Here is a 23,551-nt window from a genome sequence, read left to right as displayed (position 1 = left end):
TCAGCTGCAAAGGAATCAAACAGGGATAGTTTTATTCTTTGAAGGCAAGGATCTAACTAAAAAGCAGAGATTCTATAACCAAAAGAAAAATGAGTTAATAGATAATATATAACAAGCATATCATTTTGCCAGATAAATATATATGTCTTTGAAAATAAATCATAAGAGGTTTAAGTATTCCATGTACATTTCCCTAAGAAATTCAGTGTTGTATTGCTAAACCCAGTGATATATTTTCAAATACACAAGTATCCTTGCCTTCCTGAATTAGTTTTAACTGGCCTGGTCACAGTTCTCTTTTTAAATTAATAGTCATTTGACTAGAATTTTGCTAAAATCTGTATTTTATTCAGGAATTTTGCATTTAAATGTACCAGTAACATTTATCAAAGGTTTATTTATTATGTTACTTTCTACTTCATTGCAAATTTTGTTGTGATCTCATGAAAAGCACTAGACAATTTCCCCTTCCTTCCTATCTTTCTTTCTTTCTAATTACCTTTTTTTTTTTTTTTTTTTTTTTTTTTTTTTTTTTTTGCTGTTCTTCAAGGTAGGGTCTTGCTCTAGCCCAGGCTGACCTGGAATTTACTCTGTATTCTCAGGGTGGCCTTGAACTCATGATGATCCTCCTACCTGTGCCTCCCAAGTGCTAGGATGAAAGGTGTATTCCACCAAGCCTGGCTGACAATTTTATTTCCTATGTTATACTAGCCTAAATTATACATTAAAGTATCAGCTTAATAAACTTTATAGAATTCCCAATGATAGGTCTGTTACTATCTGGGTGGTGTAAAGTTTATATATTTGATAATATGAAGTTTTTTTTCTATCATTGATTTGTAGATATTCTTTGTTTGTAGTGTTAATTTCAGTGACTATTGTTTTTCTAACCCCTACCACAGTCCCAAACTTTTGCATTTATTACAACTATTTATTTATTTGAGAGACTGAGCGAGAGAAAGAAGCAGAGAGAGAGAGAGGTAAGAGAGAGAGAGGAGGGGGTAATGAATGGAGATGCCAGGGCCTCCATCCACTGCAAAAGAACTCCAGATGCATGTACAACCTTGTGCATCTGGTTTTTTCATGGGTTATGGGGAATTGAACTTGAGTCCTTAGGCTTTGCAGGCAAATGTCTTAACTGCTGAGCTATCTCTCTAGGCCTGAATGATTTTTTTAATCACTATTACAGGTATTAAAGTTTATTTACATTGAATTAGCATTCTAGTTTTTCACAATTCTATAAAATTTCTTCTCAAACATTAAGACTATTTTACAGTTTTATTTATATATTTTATACTTCTGATTTTACCCTAGTGTGGCTTAAGCTGGAAAATGATCTTTAACTTGTAAACTAATAAATGCAAGATCTGCTAGTTACTCAATCTTTTAATCTACTCAAACAATTCTTAATTTACTTCTTTAAGCTTCCAATTGTCTATTTTTTCATGTCTCTTAAATTACGTTCCTCCTTTCTTATTTATTTATTTATTTATGGTGCTGACAGTGAAATCTAGACCTTTCTGCAGGCTAGCCCACTGCTCTACCACTAAACTGCCTCCCAGGCTCATTTACTGTCTTTTTCCAAACTTTCTTGGGTTATATATTTACTTTCTTTGCTGCCTAGAAATACATTGAAAAGCATATTTGAGGGCTGGAGGGATGGCTTAGCGGTTAAGCGCTTGCCTGTGAAGCCTAAGGACCCCGGTTCGAGGCTCGGTTCCCCAGGTCCCACGTTAGCCAGATGCACAAGGGGGCGCACGCGTCTGGAGTTCGTTTGCAGAGGCTGGAAGCCCTGGCGCGCCCATTCTCTCTCTCTCCCTCTATCTGTCTTTCTCCCTGTGTCTGTCACTCTCAAATAAATAAATAAATAAATGAACAAAAAAATATTTAAAAAAAAAGAAAAGCATATTTGAGAAAGTAAATGCTCTCTTGCGACTTCTTTAATTCCCCACACTGATTGTGATAACGTTTCATTCATCATTCCTTATGGAAAGATGCTTGGCAGATACGTCATGGCTCAGTAAAGGTCCCTAACCTTGACAAAGAGAAGTGCAGTACACGGATGCTGCGTGGACTGGAAGTACCGAGAGCATGGTGGGTCACTTTCATTCGGCTGCAGACTAGTCCTGAAGGACAAGCGACCCATTTGTTGGTAAGTAGTAACATAGACGATGAATATTTGGTCTTGGATTTTTTTTCCATGGAGATGGCAGAGGGCGCTGGGGAAATTCAACACACATTACAGCAGAAAATAAGAGGCTACAAAGAGCTCAACACTAAAAGGTACTCTTAACGCTTTCTAGAAGGCTTGTGGAACCTTACAGAAGAGGGGTTGAGAAAAAAATCAGAGATGAAATAGCCTCACGTTGTGAAAGTGTACAAGAAGACTGAATTAGCACATCCGTGACTGCTCTGTGGTTGCAGACAGGAGAGCTGTCAGTGCAACGGGGCCTGTGGAGCGTGGACCCAAGAAGATCACCTGGTGGAAATATGACCAGGTTACAGTATGAGTTACAGTAAATGTTAAAGTTACCAATACAAACGCTTTGTTTAAAGACATTTGTTTTGGCAGAAAGATGAGTGGATAAAAATTGACCTTTCTTCTTTTATATATTTTATTTTTATTTATTTGACAGAGAAAGAGGGAAGGAGAGAGAGAGAGAATGGGCATGCCAGGGCCTCCAGCCTCTGCAGATGAACTCCAGATGCATGTGCCCCCTTGTGCATCTGGCTAACTTGGGTCTTGGGGAACCGAACCTAGGTATTTTGGTTTTTCAGGCAAATGTCCTAACTGCTAAGCCAACCCTCTAGCCCCAAATTGACCTTTCTTACGTCGAGCAATCTCCCATGTCAAATTCTGCTGAAAGGGTACCAAGTCAACTGGTTTCTGGACATGGAGGTGTGGAGAGAGAAAGGCACTGGAAGTGGGGAGGAGTGAAGTCCACACAGGAACAGCAGCTACCAGAAGCGGGCATGAAAGGATGCTCCCGACGGGGATGGCTGGCGTCTTCAGGGAATGCACCTAAGTGTCAAGGGCAGATTGCCCCCAGCAGGACGGCAGTCTGTGACTGGCTTAAAGACCATGGGGTTCAGGAGAGGGCTGATCCACCTGTAAAAGGTATGTCCATAAAGACACCAGCTCCTGGGGTGTGGGGAATGTGTTGAATGGAAAACAAACACAGTGGTTGCTTTGAGAGGGCCACTTGCATTTTTAAATATACAGAAGAATCGTGTTCTTGACCAGAGTTGGGAGAGTCAGTATCCGGCTGGACGTCTGGGAGAAATCGTGTTTGCATTGACGACGGGTCCTTTGAGCTCGCCCTGCCCTCTACGCTTGCCGAAGAGCAAGCTGGGGAACACAGGAATTCAGATATTTGGGGTGTGTGAGGCTGAGAAAGTCTGCCTGGGAGTTTCGTGCACCGTTGTGAGTCTTCACGGCAGCGAGCCGAGGCTCTGCGAGACGAGGGGACACGCCCGGTCCCGCGCGGGGCTGCGCGTCCCGCTGGGCAGCCGCGGCCGCGAGCCGGGCAGCTGAGCAGCCGAGCCCGACGCCCGACCCAGCGCAGCCTGCTGCCCGCTCAGGCTCAGCAGAGATGCGAACTCTCACGCTTGCAGAGTCTAGGACGACCTCAGAGATGTAGCCAGCGGAATTCCCCGTCGTTCCAGTTACAGAGTGGAAAAGAAGCATGGTAGGCAAGTCTTCAGGCTGGGAAAGACACTGTTTAAGTTGGGTAACTTCGCTATGAAAAGATGCTTTGCTTTGGAAGTGTGTTAACTCATAGTAGCTTACCGCAGTCCCTCCATGTGTCTGAACACTCACCATAGGGCAGGCCGCTCAGTGCGCTGCTGCACTGCATTTCATTTGGCCTCTTTGGAAAAATAAGAAAGTGCCAAATCATTGGAAAACCTCTGAGTATCTTGCAGAAGTAAAAATAACCTTATTTTTTGGGGGGGTGGGATGGGGTAGGGAGAATGTTTAATACACAACATGATTTCTGAAATCCCTTTGAGTTTGTTTGGGAATCATGAAAAACCTGGAATCTTAGCATGGATATGATTTATGACTCAATGATGCCATTTTCTAGAAATAAAGAGAAGCTCTTATTTAAAAGTTGAATCGCTCCCATTTTCTCTGAAAAACTGTGATAATTAAAATTCATGATTTCTGTATAACTCATTCAGTCCTCTTTAATAACAGGTTTTTTTGTAATCAGTTTTTTATGAAAGGTATGTGCTATGGGTATAGTGAGCTTTATAACGAGCAGATGTTGGATGTTAGCACCTGATCTGTAACTCTTATGAAGAAAAGACTGACATACGTTGCACAATTTGGGTAACCTCCATACAAATGAAAGGACGATAATTTTCTTGAAATAAATACAACATACGTTCTTTAACAATTCAGATTTTAAAGGTAAAATTTTCAAAGTTATTGCTTACTTAACAGAAGAAATTTCCTTCACTATGTGACTATGAGGGCAATAGTCACAGTGATTCTGACAATGAGCTGTTTGTTTATCACAGAAAAAATAATCACCAGAAAAATGTTACTAGCTGAGCTGGAGAGATGGCTTAGTGGTTAAGCGCTTGCCTGTGAAGCCTAAGGACCTCGGTTAGAGGCTCTATTCCCCAGGACCCATGTTAGCTAGATGCACAAGGGGGCACATACATCAGAAGTTTGTTTGCAGTGGCTGGAAGCCCTGGCATGCTCATTTTCTCTCTCTCTATTTGCCTCTTTCTTTCTCTCTGTCACTCTCAAATAAATAAATAAAAATGAACTAAAAATAATCTTTTGGAGACATATTACATTATTCAGTAGATTACACTGCATCTTGAGATGCCAATCTAAGTGTGAGTTATTATTTTAGGTAAAACACTACGATAGTGATACAATGAAGAGGGGACATGACTTAGCACGTGTCTATTTCATAAATCGGGAAAGTTCATTGAAAATTCTGCTTAATATTACTTATTATTTAGTATTAATACATATTCTATTATATATTATTATCATTGCTTAAATATGATGGTAGTAATGTTTATGTATAAGAGCTTAGTATTTATTTCAGCTTTTAAAGTGGATAAACAAGGTTTATGGGCTGAGGAGTGGCTCCATGGGCAAAGGTGCTTGCTTGCAAAGACTGACAACCTGGTTGGGCGTAATTCCCCAGTACACGTGTAAAGCCAGATGTGCATGAGTTTGAAGTTTGTTTGCAGTGGCAGGAGACCACCGTGGTGCACCATTTCCTCTTTCAATCATTGTCTCTCTGTCTCTCTCCCTACCAATAACTAAGATTATTTTATAAAATGTTTGTATTAATGAGGGTCTCATTAAACATATGCTTTTCAGTGTAACCATAATTGTGAAAAAAAACTTAATGTCTTGAGAGAAAATGATAATTTCATTAACAATCACATTTAAGTTAAAATGATTGAACTATTTATGAAGTTTTAAGCTATTTTTTATTTATTATTATTTATTTATTTGAGAGTGACAGAGAGAGAGAGAGAGAATGAGAATGGGTGCACCAGGACCTCCAGCCACTGCAAACGAACCCCAGACGCATGCGCCCCTTGTGCATCTGGCTAACATGGGTCCTGGGGAATCAAGCCTCAAACTGGGGTCCTTAGTCTTCACAGGCAAGCACTTAAGTGCTAAGCCATCTCTCCAGCCCTGCTTTAAGCTATTTTGATATTCTTTTTAGAAAAGCCTCTGTGGATGTTCTCAAGTGCATCAGTCCAGACATGTCTGCTTATGTAGGATGATATTCTGACGTCAGCGAAACTGGTTAAGGAATGGTCATGTGAGGTGTTTCTAAGCCCTGCACATGTTGTTAAGATCCAATACACCCTCACTTTTGAATTTTTATTTTTGTCAGGTTAGTGACATTATTTTTTTCATTTCAGGTTATTTTTCTGCAAAATTGGGGTTAAATTAATGACGAACAAACTTTTGTATGTAAGAGGTAATCTGTTTAAGAGCACCATTTTAACAGCATCATAATTATTGATCAATTAAAAATAATATTAACTTGTCATAAGCCTTTTTTCAATAATGTAATTTTCTTAATTTCATGAAGTGTTGTGGTGCTAATAGTGAAGAGTGGTTGCATAAGAGCTGTAGAGATAAAAAGAAAGTAAAAATAGGCTCATGGATAGAAAGAGTAAAAATCAAGAAAAGCAGGGAAGTACCCCAAATGGGGTTAAATTGTGCATTTTTTTTTTCTTATAGCTTTGAAGTGAGAAAAGAGCTGGATCATGGATCCACCACATTGGTAGACTTAATAATTAAATGAAGTATCATAAAATAATAACATGTTATGAATTCAAACACAACTCCAATAATTTTAAAGTAATGAAAAAGATTCAAACTAAGAGCTCATGTTGTGATGAAAGTATAGTAGAAGGAACTAACAGAAAAGGAATTTAGATTACCCGGTCCTTTGACATTAACGCAAGTTTCTTGATGACTTAGGGAGTCCTAATGGAAATTATAAAATATTTTTATTAAAGTGAATTAAAAATACAACTTAAAACCATGATGTGCTACTAAAGCAGAACATTGAAAGAAATTTGTGTAGTAGGAATATTTAGAAAGAAAAGATATCTATGGGCTGTAGAGATGCCATAGTGGTTCAAGCATTTGCCTGCAAAGTCTAAGGACCCACATAAGCCAGATGCACAAGGTGGAACATGCATCTGGAGTTCTTTTGCAGTGGCTAGAGTTCATGACACACTCTATTCTCTCTCTCCTCTACTCTCTCTATCTCTCTGTCTCAAATAAATAAATAAAAATAAGATATTTTTAAAAGAATAGATATCTAATCAGTTATTTAACTTCCATCATAAACTATTGGAAAAAGAAAGCAAATAACAGTTACAGGCATAGAAGAAAGACAAATTAATCAGAGAAAAAAACAATTAAAATCAAACTAGAAGAACAATGAAACTCTACGGAAGAAACTAATGAGATCAAAAGAAGTGTCTTTGCAAAGAGTGACAAAACGTGAGCCACATGACATCCAAGCTGACACAGATAGAAAGGTAAAAACGGGGCTGCAGAGATGACTCAGCACAGTTAAGGTGCTTTCCTGCAATATTCAACAAACCATGCTTGATTCCCCAGTACCAGATGGACAAAGTGGTGCATGTATCTGGAGTTTGTTTGCAGTACCTAGAGTCCCTGGAGCTCCCATTCTCTCTTTCTCTCTCACTCTCTCCTTTCTCTTTCTCTGTCCTTACAATAAAATAAAAATATTTTTTTTCGAAAGGATTTACATTTATTTTTGGATCAACACATCCATGTAGATTGATAGAAAGTAAAATAGGATTTCAATTTAACATGCAGAAACCTCTGCAGTGCTGACATTTTGGTAGAATCAATCACGGAGTGTGAAAATCCTTACAGACACAGCTTGGTTCTCCTCCAGTGTCTTCTCTTAGAGTTGTATCTGATTTTGTTACCCGTTTTCATCCGAATCCATTGGGGAATGGGACGGTTTTGCTTTTGTTTCTTGGCAAGGAATCGCTTGATTCTGAAAGTCTTGTGAGAAGACATGGTGAGATATCAGGTGACGGCACCGAACCACAATGGTGGAGGAAGTGAGAAGAGCTAAAAATAAAATATTTAAAAATAAAAATAAACTATTATATTCAGTGAAGTAATCCAGAATCATAAAACAGAGCTCTGTGTATTCTCTCATGTGAAGCCCAGCCTCAGTTTATCAGATTGTGTGTTTAATTTGGAATATTTATAGAGTGCAGGGCAGCAGAAAATGGCCTAGAGGTGGGAAGAATCCTAAAGGAGAGATCGAAATATATGCACACAACTGCCATGAAAGGAGGAAAGTTTGCTTTACAGAGGAGTCAGGGATTCTCAGAGACAAGATCAGATTCTGTGACACAAGTTCTGCAAAGAAACAGGTTGGGGGCAGAGCTTGGTGGTCAGGGAGGTAGTGACTGTTGGTAGACTAATGTCCTACTTGACAGGTCACCACTGTTCAGGATGCAGAACTGACATGACCAGAATCTTAGGTGAGATATCAATTTATCTGTGTTTGGATAACTATAAATATAAAGCTAGTATTTTAAAACTACTTTTAGAATATGTTAAAACAAACAGTAGATCAAATGGACTTAGATATCAACAGAAAATTCTGTCCAACAGAATATACTTTCTTCTAAATAAAGTGTGGAATCTTCTCCAACATCAGTCACATTAGAGTCCAAAAATCAATTTCTATCAAATACAAAAAAAAAATTGGTAAAATGACTTGTATATAACAGAGCAAACCGCAGTAAAACTAGAAATTAATGGAAAGGAAAACTAGAGAAATTACAAAGAAATGGAGATTGAAAAATACACTCTTGAGTGACCATTATATCACAAATGAAATCAGGTAAGAAATTAATAAGTTCAAAGAATAAAATGAAAATGAAAATGAAAACTAGACCTTTAGGATATAGTTCTTATAAGTATATGTTTTAGTGCTTAGATGGAACAAAAATCAGAAATACCTCAAAAAATCCAACAATGTATTTCATGTGCCTAGAAAAAAACAAAAACTAATTCCACCTGAAAAGTAGTAGATAGAATAAAACAATAGAGGTCTGAATGACAGTGTGAAGAATTGATCAAACCATTACATGGTCTTATTTGAAAAAAAAAATGATAATGATTTACAAACTCCAAGTGAAATTCATCAAAATAATGAGAACAGCCAAATTAACAGAGCTCAAGAGGAAAAGGGGAAGTTAGTACAGATTTCAATGAAACACAGGAAGTCCTTACATCTCTGATTTGGTAGGAGTTGGTTTTTCTCTGTGTTGATCTCCTTCACTCTTGTGCTGGTACAATTCCAATTAAAATCCCAACAGTATTCCCCACAGAAATAATATATAGTTTTAAATATTTTTCTTCTTTTACTTTTGAAAAAATACTTTTATAGTATTTATTTGGTAGAGAGAGAGATAGAGAGAATGGATACTCCAAGTCCTTCAGCCTTTGTAAACTAACTCCAGATATATGAGCCACCTTGTGCATCTGGCTTATATGGGTCCTAGGGAATCTAACCTTTGGCTTTGCAGACAAGTGCCTTAATCACTTAACCATTTCTCCAGCCCTCACTAGGCAGTATTTTGATAATTTATTTCTCTCCCCATCCCATAAAAGAAGGGAACTCTAGAAATAATGAGTAAAATTCTTAAACATGTATGAATCACAAAGCTGAATAACAAGCATATAGAAACCTTTAATGGAAATACAACAACCAGCCAGATTGACACCGTGGTAAAAAGCCTCTCAAGAACATAGAATCCAGACTGATGTGGATTCTCTTCCATATTACATCAAACCTGTATAAAAAACCTACACCAATGGTTCTCAAGCTGTTCATAATACAGAAGATAGGAGACACTATCAGGTCTGTTCCATGATGCCACCATTATTGTGAAACTAAAACCAGATAAGGACACACAAAAGAAAGGAATTATTAACCAAATTCACGGATTAAGATAGCGGTAGCATTTCTCAATAAGCATCTTAAAATTCAAGTTCCAGAACACATTAAGAAAATCATACCATGTCCAAGTTATTCTCATTCCTGAATGCAAGGTAAGTTCAATATAATCAAACCAATACAGAAACCACATGATCATTTGTACTGATGCACAGATACCTTCACATTATATGAATGTGGAAAACCTGAGAACATTTCTCTAAAATCTGGGAAGAAATAGGAGCATTTGCTCTATCTACTCTTAATATGTTGCTTGAATTATAAGCTACAAAAATTAAAAAGATAAAGTCAAATTCTCCCTATTTTCAGTTAATACCACACTGTACTTAAAATACCTTAAAGATGCTACCAAAGTAAACACTCTCATGTCTGATAAGCACTTTCAGAAAAGAAGTATAGTACAAAATCCACACAACCACATGAGTAACATTTGCATATACAAATTATAAAACTGCTAAGAAGAAATCAGCAAGAAAAATTCCCAATAGCAACAGCTTTGAAGAACACCTAGGAATCGACCTAAGGAGGAGAACAACTTGAAAATGGAAACTTGAAGTTTTGTGTCTTCATCAACAGGTTACCTTTTAGCTCTTGCAGGTAACTAAGTGCTTTGGGAATAGTCTGTATTATTTTGGGGACCTCATATCTCCCTTACCAAACAGAAGCTCCACTGCTCTCTAAGAAGAATAGAGGTACACATCAATGTATCTTTCTAATGACTAGGATTATCCCCTTTTATTCAAATTGTATGTTTGGTTGGAAAATCTGTTTTATTTTATAGATGGAGGAGCAGACAGGACACTTCAATACATCACTAAGAGAGAGCCGACTATCTACCAGGAGATGGGTCACCTCCAGTTATCTGACTGGGCCCAAAGTCATTACAGGGTAAGCAGTGACAAAAATACTGCCCTCATATCTAGCCTGAAAACTAGGAACAGGGAAATGGAAACAGACACTGCAGTCACTCAAACTGCATAAAAACAGAGATCCAGAGTCTCCAGAGAAAGCAACACCAAGTCAGATCTCTATCTTGCCCACCAACACTTAGGAAGCATCTTGGAAGAGAGGGTGAGGATATTTTAAGAGCCTCAGGGTGGTGGGGATAGCCTGAGACACCATGTTTCTCCCATCCCTGCAGAGACTGACTGAGGCCTCTTAGACGCTATAATGAATATCAATAACCCCACCAAAGATCCTTAGCAGAACTGTGGTGGGGAGAGTGGGGTCTGTGTGTGCAACATTTTTATAAAAAAAGTCAGTAAATTGAAAAAATAAAAACTAGGGTTGGTGGGATGGCTTAGTGCATTTTCACTTGCCTCCAAAAGCCTAAAGATCAAGGTTTGGGACTGGAGAGATGGCCTAGTGGCTAAGCGCTTGCCTGTGAAGCCTAAGGACCCCAGTTCGAGGCTCAACTCCCCAGGACCCACGTTAGCCAGATGCACAAGGGGGCGCACGCGTCTGGAGTTCGTTTGCAGTGGCTGGAGGCCCTGGCGCACCCATTCTCTCTCTCTCTCTGCCTCCTTCTCTCTGTCTGTCACTCTAAAATTAATAAATAAAAATAAACAATTTTTTTTAAAAGACCAAGGTTAGATTCTCTAGGTCCCACGTAACCTGATGCACATGGTGGTGCATGCATCTGGAGTTCATTTGGAGGCCCTGGTGCACCGATTCTCACTCTCTCTCTCTTCCATCCCTCTTTCTGTCTATAATAAATAAATAACTAAAAATAAGTCTTTTAAAAAGGAAAACATTAAGACACTGAAGAAAGAAATTTAAATGAGACCCAGAAAATACAAAGGCCACCCATGCAAATGAAATGATGCTCATAAATAGGCAGACTTACTACTACAAATTTTCTATATTACCACAACCAGCAGATTCAATGCCATCCCATCAAAATTCCAGTGATGAAATGTCTATATTACAATAATTAATCAACAAAGTCAATGCTATCCCATCAAAACTACAGTGATGTTCCTCACAGAAAAAGAAAAAGAAAATCACAATCCTAATTTTCTATAGAAGCTGAAAAGTTCCCAGATAGTGAAAGCAAATCTACAGGAATATATACTATGGAGCCATCATGACAAAACCAGCAAGGTACACACACACACACACACACACACACACACACACACACACACACACAAATGTAGACCAATGAATAGAGAAACCAAAACACAGAGATATACCCATAAAATTTCAACAGTCTAATGTATGACAAAGTGCCTATAACATTCCCTAGAGAAAATATAGCCTCTTTATCAAATGGTGTTTGGTAAACTCGATTTCCTCATATAGATAAAAAGAAACTCAATCCACATCTCTCCTATCCAAAAAAATAAATTTAGATCAACGATTTTACTCTAAGAGTTGGGACTTTTTAAGTGCTCAAATAGACAATAGGCAGAACAATTCAATAAACAGATTCTCTCTCTCTCACTCTCTCTCTGTGTCTTTGCTTGCAAATCAATAAATAAAACTATTTTTAAAAATTGGGGCTAGAGAGAGTCCTCACAGTTAATGGTTTGCCTGCAAAGTATAAAAACTAGGCTTTGACTTCCCAGTACCCTGATAAAGCCAGATGCACACAGTTGCACATGCATGTTGAGATTGTATTCATTGGCTAGAGGATCCGGTGTGCCCTTTTCCCCCTCTCTCTGTCTCTTTCTGCTTGCAGAAAATTAAATGAATATATTTTTAAAAGATATATGTACATAAGAGGATTTTCTGAGAAGAACTCCATTAGAATATGAAACAAGAAAGGCCAAATGAAATTACACAAAATTACGAGACTTCAGCACACTGGTGGGAGCAATGGCCACAGTGACAGGACAGCCTCTGGAATGGGGATGAAGCTTTGGCAAACTGCAACAGTCCATGTTTTAATTTCTGGGACACATAAAACAAAACAAAACAAAACAAAACAAAACAAAACAAAACAAAACAAAAACAATTTCAGGGCTGGGGAGATGGCTTAGCCGTTAATGCATTTGCCTGTGAAGCCCAAGGGCCCTTGTTCGACTCTCCAGATCCCTTGTAAACCAGACACACAAAGGTGAGGCAAGTGCAAGGTCGCACATGTTCATGAGGTGGCGCAAGCATCAGGAGTTCAATTGCTATGGCTGAGACCCTGGTGTGCCAATTCTCTGTTTCTCTCTTGCTTAAAGAAGAACTGCAAAAATTAAAATTTCCAAAACCAAATTATTCAATTAATAACTGGATTCATAATCTGAAGAGACAGTTCTCAAAAGAAAACTACAAAGTGGTCAATAAATACTTAGGAAAACAGTTACCATGTCATGGCTGGAAAAGACACCCGCACAGAAGTAGCCCACGAGAAGAAAGCGTTTGTTTCTTGTTTCCAGTTTTGACCGGCATGAGCAGGAAGCCCGGGTCAGCATCATGTAGTGAGCTCCGTGGGACAAGTGGGGCTGGATTATGCCACTCCGAGTCTCACCTCCAGTAATGCACCTCGTCCAGCAAGGCTTCCTCTTCCTCCCAAAGGCTCCACAAAATTCCCAAGTAGCGTCACAAGGTCAGAGTTAAGGATGAGGCTTTGATCACAAACACATGAGGCCATGGGTGGCATTCCATTTTTTTTTGTTTGTTTATTCTGTGATTTAATTTATATCGTTGCATTTCCACATTCACCACCATGACATCCTTACACAGCACATACATGCAAACACAAACTGCCTGCACATCTATCTCAGCCCAGTCTGAATGGCTGTCACCAAGTACAGAAATGCAATGACCATTGGGTGTGGTGGTACATGCCTTTAATCCCAGCTCTCGGGAGACAGAGGTAGGAGGATCACTGTGAGTTCGAGGCCACCCTGAGACTCCATAGTGAATTCCAGGCCAGCCTGGGCTAGAGCGAGACCATACCTTGAAAAACAAAACAAAACAAAAAGGAAAAGAAAAAAATGTGAGTGAAGAATAACTCTTACTTGTTGCTGGTGAGAACATAAGTAGGTATAGTCACTATGGAAATCAGTACAGATGTTCCAAAACGAAAGAAAAAGAAAGAAAGAAAGGAAAAGAAGAAAAATAACAAAAACCCTGAAAAATCAAACTAGCATATGGCCCAGTTACACCATTGCTGGGCACATATTTACCAGATTCTAAGTCAACATACCATAGATATGCATCTGTGTTGATAGCTCTGCTATTCATGACAGCAAGAAAATAGAACTAGCCTAAGTGTCTGTCAGCACATAAATGGATTAAAAAATATAGTGCATATAAGAAAAGAATTAGAAATTCCCTAAAGGATATATGTGAATAACTATTACTAACTTCAGTTGTAATGATAACACATGGGTAATTGTGTCTCTACATACATCGTGAATACCTAACTGGTATTTCACCTCTTTCCCAGCGTTGTGCAATAAGAAAATATATATACATACATACATACATACATACATACATACTTGGGTCCTAATAAAAGTCAACATTCAAAGCTGTGAGTATATAAACTTCATAGAGTCTAAAATGACTAAAATAAGCATTAAATTCTTAGTGTCTAGATAGCATAACATAGAAAATTATAACTATTTTCATAATCTAGAGGTAGAAAATGTAAGTTTTGTAGAAATATTCTTGCCATTGAAAGTCATAAGTCCATTTGACGTCCAAACAGTAAAAATGCATGCCATCAAGTCAGTGCAGAGGTAACTATTTAAAAGTGAACCTGCGGGCAAAATTCAATTCAAGGTCCACTCATGATATAGTTTATTAAGAACTGTAAATGGATCAAAGTGACGCCGCTAAATCTATTCATTAAAGAAAACTGGCTCAAAGCAAAAAAAGACTAGAAGTTTGCCTCTTCCAAGAAAAGCCCGATAACTTAGACAGAGCCCTGTCTTGGAAGGAATTGTGGATGTGGGTACATTCCCATCACATAGCTAATGAGAGTCAGATGGTTCAAAGGTCAGTACCTCATGTGAGAGGATTTATACAGCCCAAAGTACAACCCGCCTCAGTTCAGACAACGGGGATCTGCAGGATGCGTGATGGTCTTAGTTCTTCAAATATCTTCTGGCAAGAAGCATTGCTTATCAATACAGTGGAGGAGATGAAAGGGGCGAGGGAAGACGAGATCAAAAGCGCGAAGACCTGGGACCTTTCTCCAGAAAACCAGCAGAGCGAGCAGATAACCAAACGCTGTCTCTCGGTTTCAGGAAAAGTTGTCTTGGGGAATTTTCCATGGGCGAGTGTCTGGCTTTCATACATCTGAATACAAGGATTAGCTGTGGATCATTATAACTGTACTTCTGAGTTTGTTGTGAGCCCCTTAAGCTACAGTTTGCTAATGTAAACATACACAGGTATTATCGTATGTCTGTTTTCCATCTCCTTGACTGAATTTTTGGAGTTGTCAGTCTAATTAAGTAAGTAAAGAGTATTTCACTCTCTATACTTGAAATACTGGTTCTTATATGGGCAGATGGGGTTTGCACGTCCATTGCAATACAGTGGGGAGTTGGGAGCAAAGCTGCCGCTAGGCGTGCCGTCAGTTACCTTGTACTCTATGACCACAGCTGCCTGTGACCCTCCAACAGACCTTGGCTGGAGCTATCATGGCAGATGCAGTGGTTGAGCAATCTCAGGAAACGGGTGCTCCCAGGTGCTGGGCCGCGCTGGCCTTTGAGAAAACCAGTTTGGGAAGTCACTGTGAGTCTCCTCCATGCCTCTGCCTGCAACTTCCAGGAGGAAAGGGGCTTCTCTTTCCCTCTGCTTCCAGATCTCAAGAGGAGCCTCTCACTGTCAGATTTGATGAGGACCACACTGGAAGGGACTTCTCTTCCAACTTACGGGGATTTAAGGCATGAATAAGGTGCAGAGCTGGCAACAGAAGGTCCAGTAAGCAGGCGAAAGACAAAATCCACAGTAGCAGTTTTATTCTGTCTGTTAATTTTATCAGCTTTGTTAGTTTGAGTTCTGCACTGTTGATACATTACTTTTTAGCCTAAAACAAGTCATCTACTTAATATACTTAGAAACCATCAATGTGACCTATTGCAGTCAGGTTCACATTGCTGGCAGGAATCACCTGACCAATAGCAGCTTGTAGAAAAAAAAAAAAAGGTTTATTTGGCTTACAGGCTGGAGGGGAAGCTCCATGAGGGCAAGGGAAAATGATGGCATGAACAGAGATGAACAGAGGGTGGACATCACCTCCTGGCCAACATCAGATGAACAACAGCAGCAGAAGAGTGTGCCCAACATTGGCAAAAGGAAGCTTGCTTTGACACCCATAAGCCCGCCCCCAACAATACACTGCATCCAGGAGGCTTTGATTCCCAAATCTCCATCAGCTGCAAACCTAGCATTCAGAATACCTAGGTTTGTGGGGCACACCTGAATCAAATCACCACATAACCTCTTTTGATATTTTGACATATAACTATTGTACAATTTGTTATAAGAACTTTCAAGTGAGATCAAAAAATTACAGTGAAATTATCATGTGATTAAATAAATATTAAAGCAAAATTACATTGTTTTCCAGGATTTGGTTGATTCATTTATTCACCATGCTTCTTTAAGTAACTCACAGAAGAATGCTGAATATGATCAAAGTACGTTATGATCATGTATGGGAATGTCATAATGAATCCCTTTATTTATTTGTATAATTAATGTATTCTAAAAATGGAAATATGAAAAAATATTTTTAAAAACAAAGTGGGAATACCACTATGTACTTTATCTCAATACGTAAACATCCTTGAAATTTCTTTATTTTTCAGAATGGTAAGAGAAAAAAAAATCATTTAATTTTGCTTTGAAATCTGAAATTTAAGCAAACATTTGTTTATAGAGTCATATCGCCATCTTGTGTTGGTTGAAGATATTGCTGCCGAGACTATTAAAGTGCATTTTTCTATCTCGCTGTAATGTAATACCATCTTTTGGTATTTTCTCTGAAGTGAAATATAATTAAGCAGTGGATAAATGTATGTTTTTTAAATCACTTATATGAAGAGTTATTCTAAAATTATTAAAAATGATTTTATGTTTCATTTAGTGCACGGAAGCCTTTCAGTTAGCAACATATTTTGTCACTTCTTTTGTGATTGTTGTCTTATTTCATAAAATCGTCAGAGGCACAACGCAAGAGCTCTGATGGTGCCATCGGCTGGACGCACAGAGGATCCGCAGAGCAGGGCGGTCAGACGATGCGGCCCGGAGGTTCGCAGTTGGTGGGGCTCCCTGAAGGAGAGGGGTGCTTGACTTGAACCGTGGGCATGCGCGTGAGAGCCTGGGCTCGCTGGTGCTCCTGACCTCCCAGGAGCCCAACAGATATTTACAGCCTCAATGGGAGACCTCGTTTCCAAAAATAAGTCAGAGAACAACTAAGGAAGACACTGGACACTCACGCCTGCATCCACAGCAAACCCAATCCCCAGCGTGCTCTTGTTCACACCCGTGCACACGCGCACACGCCCATGCACACGTGCACGCACACGCACCCCTGCCAACAAATGAAGAAAACTAAAAAGAACATTGGTGAACTACCATTAACACTCAAGAATTCTACAGGTTTAAGGGCCAGAATTTGAGCTGGAGAGCTGGCTCGGTAGTTAAGGCGCTTGCCTGCAAAGCCTAAGGACCTGGGTTCCATTTCCCAGGACCCACAAGAGCCGGATGCGGGAGGTGGTGCATGCACCTGCAGTTCATTTGCAGTGGCTCACTTGCTGTAACTCTCACACGCTCTCTTGCTTGTTCCCTCTCTCCTCTGTCTCTCTGTGCTTGCAGCAATAAATAAATAAATAAATAAATAAATAAATAAATAAATAAATAAATAAAATAGTTTTTTTTTAAAGTTCCAGAATTTTCCTGCTTTCACAACAAAATATTTGTGGATTTTGTTTTAATTCAATATATTTGGATATTTGTGTGTACTTGTTATTGAATTAGCATAGTTCACTGTGGAAGGTATGACATTGTGAGAAGAGTTTATCCTTTGGAGTCAGTTAGATCAATGTCCACTTTTATTCTGCTGGATGTGACATGGACAAATTGAAGTTTATGGGCCTTTACTGCCCTTTTAATATGAGAGATAATACCATCCTCACAGAACAGGGGTAAACTAGAAATACATACTTCTATTAAGTTGACTGCTTATTTAAATTCACGCTCGCACCTCCACAAATGAACTAAACACAGAATATTTAAGCGTGATATTTTTAACCAGATTTCATGCCAGACAGATTAGCAAAAGTAAGAACATTTAGGCCCTAATTTTCTTTCTTAAAATCTGCGAATACAATACCTACTCTGCCAATCAAAGTTTATTTATGAAAAACAGTGTAGTTTATGTTGCTCAGAGATCCACTTAAATCCAACTTGGACTCATATTTTTGTGAAAAAAAGTAAGGTGTTCCAGCAGCCCTACCGCTGTGTCCATTCTAACGTTCCACCACATTCAGGGCAGAGCGAGGTGGCAAGACAAAGTCAGAGGATGACCTCTGCTTGCGGCTCCTGCCGAGCTTGCTGGGCCTGGCTCATGGGTCAAGCCTCTCTCAGGCCTCACAGAGGCTCTGGTGGTTAAGGGTCCTTTCTCAGAAGTGCCCTGATGCACTTGGCCTCTCTTTGGTGACCCCTGTGTGTCAGGACTCCCACTTCCAGCTCCTTCATGGTCCCCCGCCATGTGAAAGTCTCTGGGAAACATGTTTGTAACTCATCTGTTCAAATGCTCAGTGTCCTAACTTACCTCATGGCTAAGCTCCCCTTGAATCAGCCACACAAAAAATAGCCCATGGAGATTTTCTCGTCTTCCGGATATTTCAGGAAGAGTTCCACTAGCCATTCAAAGTTAAGGCAAAAGTCCCTCACCGGTAAACATTTCCCCAGGAAGGACCCTTCTTCCCTTTTCCCAAATCTTGAGAGAGAGCAGCGGTTGGGGGATCTGCAGGCCCTGGAATCAGCGCTCCTAGCTCCCTCGCACAGCCTGTGCTTTATCTCTCATCACACCCCCGAACTCTGTATCCACTGCCTCTCTTGCTTCCGCATGGAGCTGTGTGTTAGTAATCAGTCGGTCTGATGGGAACTCTCTGAGTCATGTTTTGGGAAACTTGAGCATAATATGGAAGCAAGCAAACAACCACTTCACTTCAAAGTCACTCGGTCTGCAAGATACACCCCAAGTTTCCACGCATGATGCTGATGCACTTGGGAGAGCAAGGTAGGGAGACTGCTACGAATTCGAGACCAGCTTGAGATTACTTAGTGAATTCCAGGTCAGCCTGGACTAGAGTAATACCCCACCTCAAAAATCTAAATACACACACACACACACACAAATATTTCAGGCTTGCAATCAATTTAACATCAGGTTTCATTAGTATTGGTGTTTTCAGTATTAGCATATCTGCAATTGAGGTTTAATATTACATTAAATGATCTCACATATTATAGATATCTTAATGCAAAAACATCTCAACCCGTCTCTCTCTGTGAGAAAAGAGGTCTACAGTAGAAAATTACGGGAGGCAAGGTAGAAAAAAAATACTTGATGTTTGTAAGACTATCAGCTACATAAGTGGATGCTTAATGGTGTGTGAACCAGGAAGCAGAAATGAGAACATTCTGTGTGAAATGTAATGATATAAATTAAATTACAGAATAAAAAGAAAAGGGCTTAATCAGGAACATTTATAAGTACAATGAGTCATTAAACTGCCGAGTGTCTGAACAAGCCCCGGCTGCGAAGACATCTTCTGCCCTTTTATAGAATTCTCCAGGGATACATCTTACTGAGGAGATTTTGGCAGAAAAAAAAAATCAATAGACTTTTAAAATTCTGAAGAGATTATTTGTTGAGATTAATATGACGGTCTTTTAAAGAATTTAAGGCAAAGATAAGGTGACTTAATTAAATGATCCAAAGCTTTCAAAATAATAAATATGAGCTCACTGAAAACATCTTCACTGTCACCATAAAGCCATTTATTTGTGTTTTCCTTTTGTTTTACAACATGGTCCTTATATAATTTAAGGTACCTAGGTGACAAAACCAAATGATATTGTGCTGCTAACATTAAATCTCTTACATACGCATATAGGCCACAGACACGTACATATATATTATTGCTGGGCTCCTCCCCAGTGGGCAGGTAGTGCTGAGGAGGGACCAGGCTGGTTCCCCCCAAGGGGTTGAGGAGAAGGGTGGGCGTCAGACGACTCAAAACCTCTCCTAGTCACTGGAGACAAACCACACTGAGTCGGGAGTCTTGTGGAAGCAGGAGCTCACAGGAACTTGCTTTATTGTTACAAGCAGTTGCCTAGAAGATGTTGGGGACGAAGGTGGGGATTGTAGGATGGGGGAGAGGTAAGAGCCAATAGTAAACTGTGACTGTTGAAATGATAATTCCAACTCCTGCGTGGAAGTAGCAGGCCAGAAGCCACTAGGCGTCTTGCTGAGTCCGAGGCAGATCACCAAACTTTAGCTTGGCTCAGGAAGTTCCACTAGGCCTCACGCCCAGGCCTTTCAGGGCCCAACATATTATAAATGCACACACATGTTCTTATAGGGCCTATGAATAAATGAGGTCAAAAGGGAGCTAAGTAATAGAAAATTTTAGACAAAACCTACTTATTTTTGACGATTTTTATTTATTTATTAGACAGAGAATGAGTATGGGCTTGGCTACTGCAAATGAATTCCAGGTGTATGGGCCACATTGTGCCTCTGACTTTATGTGGACGCTGAGGAATTGAACCCTAGGCTGGCAGACTGTAAGCAAATAACTGTTGAGCCACTTCCCCAGTGCAGCATCTACTGATTTTAACAAGACCAAGTGCATCGCATTCAAGTTTCTCCTACTTACTGTGTGTGCGCTGTAGCTTAATGCATGTGTTGATATGCCCAGCACCCCCTTAAAAGGAGGGCAGGGTGTGGACACCTGTCATCCCAGGGCTGGGAGGAAGAGAAGGAGGAACTCAGAGCTTGCTGGCTAGCCACTCTATCCAAATAGGTGAGCTCTATGTTTAGTGAAAGACCCTGTTACACAAAATAACGTGGAGAGCCATTGAGGATGACACCCGACCTCTGGCTGCCTCAGACACGCCCTCACATATGTATTTACACCAAAATATGTATGAACAGGCTTACATACGTGCACACATAAAAAGGTGTTTATGTATATTTGGATGCCAGCCTTTATAAATGTATTGTCCAAGTCATCTTATATTAAAGAGCTAATTTTTTTATTTAGCATAAAAATGTATATTGTAGAATTTGTTCAGAGAAAGAAAGAGGCAGAGAGAGAGAGAGGAGAGTGGGCGCACCAGGGCCTCCAGCCACTGCAAACGAACTCCAGACGCGAGCGCCCCGTTGTGCATCTGGCTAACGAGGGTCCTGGGGAATGGAGCCTTGAACCGGGGTCCTTAGGCTTCACAGGCAAGCGCTTAACTGCTAAGCCATCTCTCCAGCCCGAGTAACAATTCTTAAGAGTTTATCACTCTATTGAGGAATAAACTTGTAATCTGTTAATGACAATAAAGATGTTAGTTAATAGATTAATAATTACACAGCCAATTTCAAAACTATTACTGGATAATTCTCAGCAAACACATGCAACTGCTTGGAAGTATGTACCTGGTTTTGCAGAAGTAGAGGCAAACTCTCTCCAGTTTTGTTTGTGGCTAACTGAGGTAGAGGGGAGAATTCAGAATCCCAAACTACTCAATGGCATGTCTATGGGCCAAATCCACAGAGATTCAGAAAGGGGAATATGGAGATAGATGGAAACCCTTGGTAGCATGTAGATTGGGTCACTTACTGTAATCTAAATCCAAAATTTTATAAATTATTTATTTATTTATTTGCAAGAGGGAGAGAGAATATTCCAGAGCCTCTTACCACTGCAAAGAACTCCAGATGTGTGTGCTCCTTTGCCTATCTGGCTTTATGTGGGTACTGGGGAATTAGACCCCAGGCTGGCAGGCTTTGCAAAAAAGTACCTTTAACCAGTGAACCTTCTACCCAGCCTACTTTTTACTAGTTTTAACAGCTTCACCAGACTTGCGCAGAGTGCTTGATATATTGTCTTGTCATATTGTACCTTACCGTGACCATGCTTTGAAACCTTGGCTTTTTTTCTAGCCATCTAACTTGCTGGACCCATAGTTTTTATCCATTCAGCTTCAAATAAACTACTATTCTAGAGACAGTAGAATTACCTTTTTTTTTTTTTTTAATAGCCCAGGCTGGGTTGAATCCTGTTATAGAGCTCAAGCTAGCCTTGAACCTATAACCTTCTTACTTCAGTCTTCAATGTATTGGGATTAAAGTCAGGAGTCATCACACAAGGCTTGAAACCCATGCTCTTCATTACTGAGACCTCAGTAGTCAATAGCTGCGGTTTCTCCGTATCTGCTTTTCATTTAACACACGTAATTGTTACTAGAATGAGATTTTTAAAGGGTTTCTTGTTGTTGTTTATTTTCATTTATCTATTTGAGAGCGACAGAGAAAGAAAGAGGGAAAGAAAGAGTAAGAGAGAGAGAAAGAGAGAGAGAGAGAGAATGGGTGTGCCAGGGCCTCTAGCCACCAAACAAACTCCAGATGCGTGTGCCCCCTTGTGCATCTGGCATATGTGGGTCCTGGGGAATCAAGCCCCGAACTGGGGTCCTTAGTCTTCACAGGCAGGTGCTTAACTGCTAAGCCATCTCTCCAGCCCACTAGAATGATATTTTTCTGTTAGTGAAGTCTTTTAGCAAAATGCTTCATAATACCGACAGAATCTCATTGGCATAAAATGATAAGAATTTATGCTTTCTGACTGCGTTGGGCCTCAGTTGGTGGCTTTGCTTTAGGCTCTGTGCCAGCTACTCCCCCTTGATCCCGGTTGGCTCAGTTTTACTGTTTATATGTTTCTTTTCTGGCCTAGTGGAAAGGCTCCATGGCTTCCTTCCCATTGTATTATCAGACACACAAGAGCAGTTCCCCTTGGAGTATGCCCACCTCAAAAACTTGCTGTGGTCAAAAGAAAGCATTGAATCCAAAGTCAGTGGGAAGTAAACGTACGCCACACAATTCAAGGGATCACAGGTTTCTTATTCCTCTCCTCAACATGAATAAGACGTTGCTGTTCATGTGCGGGCATGTAAAAAATGGTCTTATTTTGCTCTAAGGTTTATGTATTTCAAGACATGGGGAAAGACCTGGGCTTACATGGGTGTTTCTAGGGTTAGTAGCTAAAGCTAGAGCCATCTCAAGAGTCCGTGAGGCTGCATATCTAAGTGGCCATTGATGCTGGCTGTTTGCCAAAAGATACTCAGCGTGGATGGAAAGCACAGAGCTTGTAAGTGACATTTCCGGCTCGTGGAAGATGGTGAGACTTCAGAACGGACTACGTGTAAGTGTAAGCACTGTGAGGGGCCTGTGGGCAGATGGCAAAGGCAGACAGAAGAAAGTGCTGCTCGGGGGCCTTGTGATGGGACACCAAAAGTCTCACGTTGTAACATTGTTTCAACCTGGGCCTTTTGGAGAATCTTCTGTTAGCTGATTTATTTTTTTATTTTTTCTTTATTTTATTTTTTTTCCATCAGTCTTAAATATGATGCAATCCTCGTGGAGACACTTTCAAAGCCTCCTGTCCACCAGCACTGCTCTTCTGGAAGCTGAGGCACTGTCACTGGAAGAAAACACTTCTATCTACCTTGGCACAGTAATCTACCTAAATACCTATTTCCCAAGGTCCAAATAGAGTGTAAGAAAGCAGTATTTCTGAGCAGGTGACTCTGAGCGCTGTCTTTCGTCCCTTGCTGAGGCCCGTGCATGCTGTCCTTGTTGACTTTCAGGCCTGAGCAAATCCGAGTGCTTGGCCCCCCACATCCTTCACAGTCATGACTTTGTTTTCTGACTCCTACCTCCCCTCGCAATTGTGAATTCCAATATATTATTCCTTCCATGACCTTCTATGACCATATCTTTCTCTTTTATCCCTCCCCCACTATAATGGAGCAAACTGGAATGTGGCCTCAGGGTCAAAGTGCGATATACAAGGAGC

The 23,551-nt window shown here is 40.0% G+C and overlaps 1 protein-coding gene across 1 annotated transcript; it reads right to left on the bottom strand.

Annotated features, from left to right (window-relative positions):
• Positions 1–7,315: 7,315 nt before the first annotated feature.
• On the bottom strand, positions 7,316–7,584 carry LOC105944482 (60S ribosomal protein L39-like). The gene has a single exon (XM_045139561.1). The coding sequence runs from the start codon at positions 7,556–7,558 to the stop codon at positions 7,403–7,405; it is 156 nt and encodes a 51-aa protein (XP_044995496.1). The 5' UTR covers positions 7,559–7,584; the 3' UTR covers positions 7,316–7,402.
• Between the last annotated feature and the right edge of the window lie 15,967 nt (positions 7,585–23,551).

Source organism: Jaculus jaculus, chromosome 22 (assembly GCF_020740685.1).
Source record: "Jaculus jaculus isolate mJacJac1 chromosome 22, mJacJac1.mat.Y.cur, whole genome shotgun sequence".
NCBI lineage: Eukaryota > Metazoa > Chordata > Mammalia > Rodentia > Dipodidae > Jaculus > Jaculus jaculus.
Note: the sequence above shows the minus strand (reverse complement) of the source record. Positions and strands in the feature narration are given on the sequence as shown.

Bases quoted from the DNA above. Each gene is read 5' to 3' on its own strand.
- LOC105944482 (XM_045139561.1), bottom strand. From the start codon at position 7,558: ATGTCTTCTCACAAGACTTTCAGAATCAAGCGATTCCTTGCCAAGAAA.